At 39.3% G+C, this 12,565-nt stretch overlaps 1 protein-coding gene across 6 annotated transcripts in view; it reads left to right on the top strand.

The window, feature by feature from the left end:
* csmd2 (CUB and Sushi multiple domains 2) overlaps nt 1-12,565 on the top strand; it is a 271,384-nt gene that overhangs the window by 133,137 nt on the left and 125,682 nt on the right. For all 6 annotated transcript variants that reach the window (XM_044335073.1, XM_044335072.1, XM_044335069.1 and 3 more), the window contains 5 exons: nt 461-548; nt 1,588-1,712; nt 5,314-5,435; nt 7,799-7,902; nt 9,963-10,075. In XM_044335073.1, coding sequence (XP_044191008.1) covers nt 461-548; nt 1,588-1,712; nt 5,314-5,435; nt 7,799-7,902; nt 9,963-10,075 — 552 coding nt within the window. The remainder of the gene's footprint in view (nt 1-460; nt 549-1,587; nt 1,713-5,313; nt 5,436-7,798; nt 7,903-9,962; nt 10,076-12,565) is intronic.

Consider the following 12,565-nt stretch of genomic DNA (forward strand, 5'->3'; position numbering starts at 1 on the left):
GGGGTTGTGCTCTCAGATAAAATGCACAGGGTAAGAACTGCTAAAGAGGTAAATGGTCAAGGTGTATGCTAAATGAGTTGATCTATAGAATAACAGTGCAGTGCAAACATAAAACACTTGTCATGTGACAATAATGACAACAATTAAATTCCACTCATCAACCTTTTTATTTTTATATTTGTTCTGTAATAATATAGCAGTATTAAGTGACTATTGACCAGAACAGAAAGTAAAAAAAACTTTGGCTTGTTAGATGTGACTGTCCTCACTAACTATTTACTTACCTAAGCCATCTCTGACTGGTCAGGTACTGTACAACCACATTATGAAAGCAATCTATTTAAAAACCTCAGTGAAACAGTAAGTTTTTGCAAGAATAAACAACTTTGTTTAAACTTTCCTATGATGAACAGTATGTGTTTTCCTTTACTTACTTTTGTCTCTGTTGTTTTTCTATTAGTGTCTCAGATGGGGGTAGCACAGGGGCACAACATGTGTCCAGACCCAGGCATCCCAGATCGAGGAAAAAGAAAAGGCTCAGACTTCAGGTAAAAGCAACAACAATTAAGTGGCAACAGTAAGTGAATGAAACAGTCCTGAACAAGAACAGACCGATTGATACAATATAGATAGATATACAAGCCACTGACCAGGGTCATTGGCTTGAGCTTTACATTTTAAAGGTATATGGTTTGTGAATGGTGTTTTTTTCTGAACTTTGTTGCAGCTACTGTATTCATTAACCTAATTTTTCATAATATGACTTCTTTTGTTTGAAGTAAATTTAACCCTCCACGAAAGGCTTTCAGTTGTCTATTTCAATCGACAAGGCCTAATTAACATGTGTAAGTGGTATGAGGGAGCTCTGACAGTTAGCAATTAAGATTTTGTTCCACATTTCATGTAGTATTTCATCTTCAGTTCAGTTGTCTTATGTTAAGATTGAATAATAATCTTCTGAATTAGTCTTTTCTACTTTCAGTGTTTCTTCTTATATTTCTTCTTTTTGTTTTTAAATGTTTTAAATTTACTGTTGTAATAAAAGGGCAACCATCTTTAGTCAATGAATGTCACAATGTCAAGACCGCCACGTCTTTGAATCTGTGCTTTTTAAATATTTTTATCCCAAAATTATCTCTCAGCACACTTCTGATGTTTTCAAACATCAAAACAACACAGCACATTCCCCATTATGATGCTCCATAAAGCCACTGCAACCAAACCAAATAGAGAAATGTGTACACTAAAACAAAACAAATATCCTCCCATTTGGGTCAGTGCCCACTAATAGGCTGCCTCTGTGGGATGGTAATATTACCAGTGGGGTTATGGAGCTTCATTCTTGTCAGAGACATTGCCTTTAACAGTGGTCAACCATAACACAGACAAATTGGTAACATTTGTCTCCCAAAATGCAGCTAGGAAGTTAAAAATATATATATAAATATATACAATATGTATTTTTCATCAACATTTTTTTTTTCCTTTTTACTCTTACCATATCTGCACTCCCACAGCTGAATAATGGTTTTTACAGAAGAGGTTTGTGATACTGATGCATTTTCTCTGTATGCAATCCAACTGCAGGCGAGGAGCCACAGTCCATTTCTCCTGTGACGAGGGTTATGAACTGCAGGGCTCAAAGAGCATCAGTTGTCTCAGAGTGACAGACAGCTATGTAGGCTGGAGTGATGATCGGCCCATCTGCAGAGGTAAGGATTGACATTCCGGTCGACCATCTACGCATATGTGTTTCATATGTGAAATGGAGGTCGTCTCTAAACGACCTCCGTTTCTATTTTCTTACGAAGGTGCCCTGATGTTGACGTGTTTGCTTGTGAATGTGCTGTCTGTCTCTCGATCATTCAGTGTACATTCCTCTGTTTTTATATAATTGATTCAGCATTCACTGGCCTGACTTTGACCCTTTTACTTCCTGCTGTTTAGCTATGCTGGCATAGAGCTTCCCATCAGTCATGTCTTCCTCACTTCTAACCCTTTTTGTGACAGACAGGAAGCGCGGTCAGGCTCCCTGCACAGTCCTCCACATGTCCATGTGTTCCTCAGTTTTCAGCCTCAATGAACTGAAATTATACCTACAAATACCAATATTAACAAAAGAAAATGAAGATAGAACTAAACTACAAAATTTATAGCAACGGATTGTGTCTTGGTGGGGAATCTTTTGAGTTTCAAGCGGTAAACAGTAATGACTTTTAATCTCAGATGACATTTAAAATCAAGGAAATGCATAACATGTGCACTGAGGCACATTTCCATTAAAATAACCTGAAATATTCTTGGTTCTAAGTGTCGTTACCAATCTCAAAAACACTCAATACAGCCATGACAAAATAATCAAATGAAGTAACTTTGATCAGCGCAACACTTTGTGATTGTGATGTTATGTAGCAATAAATGAGCCATGGTATTTTTAATTAAACCGACTGGTGTTCAGACACCACTGGGAGCAAAATAAGGGAAAGAGTCAAGTAAGTATCCGACACCAGCCAACAAAAACTTTTCAATCAATCGTCAAGAATCAAGAAACTTTATCGTCCATTAATGCAGATAATAATGGCGACGTGTCTTTCACCGGCGTATAACTCACGTAGAGATACAATACAGTACATATAAGAACATCAAGTGCGCATAAAACGACAATGCAAAAGTCATTTTCTAGTCATTCCTCCTTAAAATTGGCAGATACGGGGGTTGATTATTTGCTTCATTGATTTAACAGCACTAAATGCTTGGTCATTACTCCAAAAGGGTCCTGTAATTGCAGTGTGCTCAGGGATAACTCCAAAAGTTCAGGAGTAATAAATCCAAACAATTCTGCAGCAACAGCTTATATGACAAGAAGGTCACTTGACAGCGCACGTATTTTTGGACCTGTGTAGTACTTACTTTCAGCCATTCGTCATCTTTATTCAAATAGACATACCAATAATGGGACCAGTTACTGTTACAATGGTATACTAAAGAAGAATGGCTTCATACATTATGTAGTGTAACAACAAGGCGATATACAAACTACAGCTTTAATGTGAGTCATGAAGACTGCTTAAGTTAACTGAAATGCTTTTTGATTTTCTTATTTTGGTGTTGTGTCTAGTCATACTTGATTTTAGAGTGACCAGTTTTATTCTTGACAAATTGATCAAAATGTCAGTATGTGAGTATAATAACACCACAAGAAAGGTCTTGACATTATGAAGTAAAACACTAGTAAAAAACTTTGTTTATGTTCTTGGTCTGAGCTAAATGGTGAATGTACCATTTTGTACCAGTTTCCTTACTTGCCCACTCATAAGCTTTTTGAAGACACTAATCTCAAACTAATTCTCCTAACGTACTCACTTAAGCATTTGTGCGTTTTATCTCCTTTAACGTGACCTTTAGGTAATCTTTGTTACTCCCCCTCCATTACATGTGCTCTCAAAAACCCAGCTTTCCTCACGTTCCCCTATTCTTTCTTTTGTCTTGGACTGATCCAATTGTGCTTAAATTAAATCATGGCACTAAGGGATGAGGGCATGATCTCAAGAGGATGATTTTTGTGTTTTATGACATCAAACAGAGTGATGAACACTTTTATCATATGTTCTTTCTTTGTTCGAACAAAGAAACTGACACAAAAAAAGTAATAGAGCCTTTTTTTAAACGCAGGCCATAGTATGACATTCAGTCGGCTTTCTGTTCTATGTAAAGAAACTTTCAAGATTGACATAAGACGCACAAAAACGTCAGTGAAATTGCCCTTTAAGAATATTGCATTACATCATCCTCATTTAACCTTTGGTGCTGTGCCTTTGTTCTGCCTCACTCTGTTTAAATGAAGATTAAACATCATCCAGGAATAATTGAAGATCTGTATCCTAAATTAGCATTAGTCATCATTAAGTTGAACAGCACTATCATTAGCACAGGAAAAAAAACCGTCATCTCTGGCTGCAAATTCATTCTGTTTAAAATGAAATTCACAGTTCCTTTTTCGCTCGTACCGTCCTTCTGGTCACACCAAGCTGTTGCAATTCTTTTTCGTCATGGTCTTTGATTGCTGCTTAGCCTGCTGCACTTTCATGTCTGTCACAGAACAGACAGGGTGGGGTGTATCAGGCAATGTGATCCCCATGATTAAAAAAAAAAATAGGAGTGGATATGATAGCTTTAGTGGACTTTCTCTGTACTGTATTATTTTCATTAAGGTCACCCTTACTGTCAGCACATCTCACGTTAATTACTTTATTCTCCCCTTAACTTCACCAAAGTTCTTTTTACAATTTAATAGGGGTGATTTGGTGTTAGAGGGGTGGAGCACAGAGCCACCGAGTTGGGCCGCGGCACCCGAAGGACCTCTCTTAGACGTAACTCATTAAAATCAGGGTAGCTGGTTCAGGCCCTTTCAAATACTTTTCAGGTTATCCCCCCACATCTGTACACATGTACACCCTCACTTCCCTTAAAATACTCATTAGAAATTCAGCTTTAATTTGAAGGGGTGTTTAACAGTTCTGCCATGCAGAGACCCTCGGGCCTCTTAGAAAAGTCACATTGTCCTTTTTAAAGCATGATTTGTTAACTTGTCACCTCTTCTTCTCAGTAAAAAATATCTAGGTGTGCTAGTTGATCTGCATTTTGTGTCTTTTATTTTCCATGACTGGGTCTCTGATGCATAGGCGATACTCGGGTACACAACCATATTAACATCTGCCCAAGTGTATTTTGAAAGAAGAAAAAAAAACAAATGTCATTTGTCTTGTTTTCATTGTAGCACAGGGAACTAGCAAGTCGGGCTTTTAAATGGTGCATTGCAGTTGAATTAGTTTAGATGGCTCTTTGGTTTATAATCTGATGATGGTTTTATTACCAAGTACTTGCCAGACAGCTTCAACTTTCCAAAGTGATGTTTGCTTACATTTCAGCCAGGCACACTAAAGAAATCAAAGTTAAACAAATGCATTTTGAATGGCTACACAGTTGGTTACACAGTTGTGCCAGGCAGTTCTGCTCATTAGGATGCACTTTAGGATGCTATCCATGCCGTGTTTTAAGATTGAGTTGCAAGTGTTGAACGCCCCTACAGGGTTTTTTTTTTTGAAAATCTTAACAGATGGAGGTTGAGATGGTTGAGAAATGAATCGGCACAAAATGCAGCCAAACAGCATTGTGACTTGTGGTTATAACATTCAATCCAGAGTTGGGCAGGAGAATGAGAGTGATGAAGCTTTTGTGGTTTATAAATGGGAAATTGTGTGTATAAAGTGTCTTTGACCAAACATTTGCCTCTTCCTTTGTCTTCTCTTTTAGCACCAATGTGTGGAGGTCAGTTGAGAGGACCCAGTGGTGCGATCACATCTCCGAACTACCCGGTCCAGTACGACAACAACGCTAACTGTACTTGGGTCATCACAGCCACAGACACATCTAAGGTAAGTCATTAAACGTGGGATTTAAGCAACACCGCAGAGTGCTAATTTGGCTTTGCTGCTGTAATCGCCAGTTTCCAAGGGTGTGTTAAGTGGTGTGTTTAGCTGCCAGCAAAACTGAAAAGCAGTTGACTGGTGTGTTTGCACCTGTTAGGAGGAGGAAGCTCTTCCCTGACACCCATGACTCATTTTATACTTTTGATAATTGCTACAGGACATTTTTGGGGGATGTTCAACACACCATGTGACAGAAGCTCTCTCATAGAAAAATGTGAGAGATAAGGAACATGAAAGGGGGGGAAGAATACTGGAGCTGAGCCAACAGAAGACAAAGAGAGTTGTTAGAAACACCTGTGGTGAGGGAGAGAAGAAGAGTAAAAAAGGACAGAAGAGTAATGGAGAGGTTTTAAGAGCATACTCAGAGGATATCATGAAAGTGTCATATCCACTCTGTTCAGACCATTGACTTTGGAGTTGTGTTCAAGGCCACCCAGCTGCTTGCCTGCCAAATATCCTTCTCTGAACTCAAACAAAATGGTTTTACAAATCTGTTCTCTTATTGCACTGCGCAGAGCGGAGAAGAGGCTATGTGAGGTGAGAGGCAAGACAGGAGGGGTAATCAGATACAACCCGCAGCCATCCAAACACACCCTTTGCCCGCATGCATACAAACACACCGACAAACACACACACACACACACATAGACACCCTTGGGTTTACCCGGTGGGCAGCCTGCTGAAACAGACAACGCTTCTTTGGGGCTGTCTCTCGCTCTGTGTCTGGTCCAGATGAAGATGGAGTGAGGCTGTTCTTTCTGTTTAGAGATGTAATGGGCTTCTATTTCTGCCCGTCCGCATAGGCCCAGTGAGAGGAGACATTAGGTCAGGCAGGAGACTAAGGCGGAACTGCAATGGGAGGTCGGTGGGACGTGACACAGCTTTTCTAGACCAAAATCCAGCCTTGTGACATCATGACTAAAGTGGGTTTTTGTCAAGTGTCACCATCATAATGTCCTGAGGGTACTGAATGTGGCTGGTTTTAGTTGACGATCTTTCAAGTGTTTATCTGTCAGTGTCAGGGACACTGGGGTCTCTGTTCCGAAACAACCAAAATGTCAGACATGCCGTCAGAGAGTGCAAACAACATAAAGTATATATGGTTATCTTATTTTTTTCCCTCCCCCCCCCCCCCCTTTCTTTGTCTCACCTGTTGGCTGGCAGATGGGATATGAATTTGTGGTATGAAACTCTATTTATCGAGTGATCTGACCTATTTTGCCTACACACAATCCATCTCTTCTCTCCACCTTGGCAATTTTCATTAGGCACTGGGTTTAACATAGTACAGAATGCAATTTGCATTTATATAAGCTTTTTCATTAGGCCTTGCTCTCTCAGCCCTCTGAAAACATTAAGAATCAGTGGCAGCCAATTTGAAATAGGAGATAAAGATAGTCCTTGCTTTGCTTTTTATTTTTTTATATTTCAGTCTCTCATATTACCCAGTTTTTTGTCGTTATTAATCAACATTTTGCAGTTTTGCGCTATCATAATCAAACCTTGTTTGTTTTTCTGGCTTATACCTTGCTTCCTTTAGTTAGGGCTCACTTGTTATTTTTCTTACCTTGTTCCTCCTTTTCTCTCACATTTTCACCTGCAGCATAGAAATGAGATGAAATGCGTCAATTCTCTTTTCCCTCGCTGTTGAAATCCAATACATAAATCTTTTTAAACTTTTGTGTCACTTTTATGATGCATAGATTCACCTTCTGGATGACCTTAAGTCTCCTGCCACATCTCCTGATGTGGTTAAAGTCATTGTAAGTCTGTCTAAATAGGCCACAAAGATATCTGCAACCTGCCGATTCGATGAGCAAAGAGTAGGGGTCATGCAGACAGTCTGGCAGGAAATCAGATATTTGATTAGTGTGAGAGAGTTCATAATCACCAGACTGGAAGTTGGATGTGGCGAAATAAACATGCGCAACCATGTACGTGTCGACCACAACTCCGACTCCGACCAAAGCTGATGATTTACACAAACTGAATATATATAAGAGTTGTGATCAGAATCAAATAGGTGAGATTTCATGAAGGTATGTATTTTACAAGAAAAGAAAAATGAGGACAGTAAATTGATAGCAGCAAAAACGGGACGCCTCACATACAATGTACACAGCTGTTACATAGATGTGAATGGAACCGTGCCAAATAAATGTTCAGAAGAGATTGATGGACGATAGATGGATGGATGGAGGGATGCAAAGTGACAGATGGGAAGGGGTCTCTCCCCTGCACGTGGTGTCAGGAACGTTCAAGCATCTGTCGTTTACGGTTGCCTCGGCAATGTCTCCGCTGTTGTCTAGGTGATCAAGCTGACATTTGAGGATTTTGATCTGGAGCGAGGCTATGACACCCTGACCGTGGGAGACGGCGAGGTGGTGGGAGACCAGAAGACCATCTTCCACGTGTGAGTGACTCCTTCAACCTCCACCCCTTCGCCTTTAATCTCCCTTCTGTTCTCGTAACTTCTTTTGACTTTTACTTCATACCTCTTATGTTCCATGAGATCATATTCTGTCTTTTGCTTTTCTCTTTCCTCTTCATCTTTCTTCTTTTTTGTCACACTTGACTTTTCTCCTCCTCCACTTCCCAACACCCGGCAGTATCCTTCTCTCTTCCCTCTCCCCTCCAGCCCTGCTCCCTATGTTACACTGTTTCTCTTTCATTTCATCACCACCTGATGCAGTAGTGCATGAAAAATAGATGCTGCACCACAGTGTCAATCATCACTCTTTTCAATGTTAAAAACAAGATCACAGCCATGCGGTGCAGCATTGCGAACTGCATATTGATGCCCTCTAATGGAGTTTGCGCAAGCAGATGCTCCATAACAATTCACAGGATGTTGTTATTAATTGTGCTGAAATTTACCACCTTAATAAAGTTTATATGGATCAATTTTTATGCGAGGCTGCCTCGCCCGGGTGTGAACTGGGAGGAGGTTGGAGATAAATGAGGAAGAGGTTTGTGGAGGAGGGCTTTTTGATGAGGGGAAAGTCTTCCTTGCTTGCTTTTTTTTTGTACACACTCAGGACACACACACACACACACACACACACAGAAAATAACCTAATCTATTGAATTAAGGACTCCTTCATCCTTTATGGACTTCATTATGATATAAAAGTAGAGTGAGCAATTCTGTCACTGAGATAGGACATGCTCTTGTACACAAACAAACTAGAACAATTTAGGACCGAAGAATATACTGCAGCTATCAGCACAGTTTAACTCAGGACTATATTTTTGTGAATCAGTGGTGCAGGCAAGCGTTTACAGGGTGTAGGGAATTATTTCTTGGAACTTTAAGGTCAGCAGCATGTGATCCTACTGCAGCACAGTTATAAATGTGGCGGTTAATAGGTTATGAGTCACAACCAATCGAATCCCCTCTTTTCCTTCACTTGAATGTAACTGTGCACTGACAGTTTGACAACGGAGGAGAACAATTTGGTGTGAATCTCACAGATAAAATATTGTCCATATGTGGGAAGAACATACTTTCCATAAGCAAACAAACTATGTAAAACATGCTTCCAACACAGATAATGTTTTTGATAGTAATCAGCTTGCAAGAAAATTATAGCACACCGAGCAAATTTGTCAGCTTGGATATTAGATGAGAATCATTCATACCACAGACTAGTGTTTTTAGATACCAAAGTAATAAGAAAGAAAGTCGAAAGGTAAACACTGAATGTCATTCAGTTTGGTGCAATTCTATGGGGATATCAGGCAACTTATCTATAAAAAGGGTCGGTAAACATTTGGGAAAGGAATGCAAATAGTTCAAGACAAGGACAACAGAAGGGTAAAGTCTCATAATCTCGGACATAAAAAGTGCGCTGTCATGCTTCCTGACACACTCCATATTGCATCTCCCCTCTTACATACACATAGTCAAGTTCATAGAAACTCACTGAATTACCAAAAGGCTGCTTTTGCAGGAAAGGAAAAAAAAGCATGGACTTCACCTATCCAGACATTACCTCCTTACTACTCCCACCATCTTCCATGTGCCATCACTAAAATTAGAACCCTTAATCACTTACTCTGCAGCTATACACTTCCTAATTAGAGTTGGGTGGAATTACTATTCAAATAGGATTAAATTACTTCTGTGGCATTGACTGATCTTGCCTTCATTTTCCACTTTCTTGTCCCCAACCGTTTTGAATTAGAGGGTTAGGATTAAAAAAATGTTTCACAGCCTGGAATTGCCTAAAACAGTTTAGAGCACTTTTTTTCTTTGATGAAGAAAGTGAGATAGTTTAATATATAACTTAAGGTGATGTTTTTTTTGCTGCTTGAAGTTGCATTAATTTTTTTTTTTCTTAATGATGCAGTGGGAACAAGGCCTTTGGCTATTGAAGTGACACAGAGTTCACTGTATTTAGTACATACAAGACTTATCTTTGAAGAAATATGTGGTTCCTGTAAGAAACTTGTCCTCTTGTCTCTTTTCAGCCTGTCTGGTACCACCACTCCAGATCTCGTGGTTAGCACCAGTCACCAGATGTGGTTGAATTTCAAAACAGACGACACCAGTGGTTCCCTGGGCTTCAAGGTGTCCTATGAAGGTAAGGTTGTTTGAAACATTCCGGTTGTCAGTGTCAGTGAGATGATTTGCCTTGCTGGCTGCATTTTAAAACGGACTGTTTGACTTGTTTGAGGAACCCAACTTATCTTACACTCAGGCAACATCACAAGAATTGAAGCTATATAAAAACAGACCCATGCGAAATAACCGTTTGTTGAAAGTTAAAATGATCCTTCAACATTTCAAAGTTAATGTGATGCAGGTTCACAGAAACAGTCTATAAGAAACCAGTAAGTCTAGGTGTCATACGGTGAAAATTCAAACTTTTGATGAACACAAAAGTATGAAATATCTTTTTTTAGTCGTTCACCCCGCACACACAGTGACTGACAGAACACATTTACTTCAACTGTAACATTGTTGCCCTTCTCTTTTCATATCATCCTGATTTTAAGTTTCAAACAGAGGTTAGACATGCTGAATGTATCTCATCTATGACTTTTATGATAAATTACAAAGCCATTAAAGGGAACGTATACTCAATTTAAAAAAAAAAAAAAAACAAACCCACAGTAGAGCGCTGCAGGTGAGTTGTTTTATGCTCTAACAGGCACTGACTATCAGTGGAAGAAATTGCTGGTTCCATCACAGCTATGTACAAATTATGCTTCTAGATTAGATATTTGTGTCATGTTTGATGCCTTGAATGCTAAAGAGGCAGAGAAATAAAGGGACTTATTTTGGTAAAACAAATTGTTCCAAGGAAGTCGATTGCCCACTGATCAGCCCGCAGTAATTAACTGATGAATTATTCCCCAAACCTTGTGTGTGTGTGTCTGTGTTTGTGGATGAACACTTGTTTAAGCTTTAACAAGTGTGAATTAATATGTGTATGCGAGTGCATGCATGTGTAAAAGATAAGCAGAGATAAAAAGAAGAGACTTTGTGAGTTTGTGTGTGTGTTCTGTTTGTCTGTGTGTACGTATGTGGTTATGGGGAGATTGCCAGAGTTCTTCCTCTAGATAAGTCCGCTGTTTGCCTCTCAGAAGCACAGCGAGTCTTTTCCCTTGCCCACAGATGCTTATTTTTCATCAGTAAAAATAACAGAGAAAGTGGAGCAGTATGCTGAACCAAAGTGTAATTAAAACAATGAGTTCTACTTAATGAAGGGGAAGAAACGCTTTGAACCACTTTACCTCCCAGATAGGAGCACACAAAATCTAATTTGCATTCTCAATTACTTGTATTTTAAGCCTGATCGTCAAGTGTAATTGCAAACACAGTCATACCAGTACACACACTCCTACCTTACCAATGCGTTGGAGGGTGGGTTGCACACACTCCGCTGTGGCCTAAATCTTTCAACTGAAATTTTAATGCTTGCAAAAAAAATCAGCATTTACGCACGTGTTGATCTAAATCGAATCAACGTAGTACTGTGTACTGACACTGAGCTCATGTGATTTGAATCATTTAGATTTATTTACACCTATGCATGCACCCTCAGGGCTAGAGTTACTCTTGAGGATACAGAGGTTTCTGTTTTTTGTATTTTTTTCTGCTGTATGATTTTTTTAGAGCCTGAGGTGCATGATTTAAATAGTTTACTATTGAAAGTTGCAAAACGTTGACAAAATATTAATGTCAGTGCTTGAGTAGGCCGGGTACCCACTGGTAAGACATGCTGGTACTTTTGAATTTAACTTAACTGCTCAGTTGCTCAGTGTGATTTGGCCTGTAGTCATAAAATTAGATTTGCTTGTTATAGTTGCTTCAAATATCCAGCTTTGATTTTCACTTTCTAAAGAGCTGGTGGAAACGTGGGCCTGCCCAATGTCTCAAGACCATTGAGATATTTCATGTGATATTGGGTTATACCAATAAATTTGACTAAATAAAGTCTTTTTGTCATCCTAGGTCTTAGGAGATGCAGTGTAATTGTTGACAGTGATGTGAGTTTGAGTCCCATTACAATGCTCGGAATGAGTTTGTAATGTCATGCAGACAGGGGCAACAAATATGCCATTACATCTCTTCCCTTATTCATGAGAATCAAATGCTGTTTCTTTCACTCTTGCTTGATCTTTTATACACATTATATACAGAGGCACACACATCCGCTCACAACCATATAGCCTTATACACCAACAGACAAACACATATACACACTAATGTACACACACATCAAAGGGCTCTTATTTATTGTCTCCATTTTCCCTAAAGTTCTAATTGTAGGGACCCATGAGACAGTGAGGTCTTACCCGGGAAAAGAACTGTAGGCAATTTGAGCTTTTCAGTGTGTCTGCTGCAGTCGCAGCGACAAACAAGTGATGGTATGAAACAGAGTGTGCATTTGCATATGTATGTATGTATTTTTGTGACTGTCATATTGCTTGCTTGTTGCTCCAGCTAATGTGTCTGTTGGATCTTATACATTTCTGTGGTTCATTTTCGAGTCAAGTCAGTTTTATTTATATGGCGCCAAATCACAACAAAAGCGCTTTTCATATAGAGTAGGTCTAGACACACT

The sequence above is a fragment of the Thunnus albacares genome, chromosome 19, assembly GCF_914725855.1.
Source record: "Thunnus albacares chromosome 19, fThuAlb1.1, whole genome shotgun sequence".
NCBI lineage: Eukaryota > Metazoa > Chordata > Actinopteri > Scombriformes > Scombridae > Thunnus > Thunnus albacares.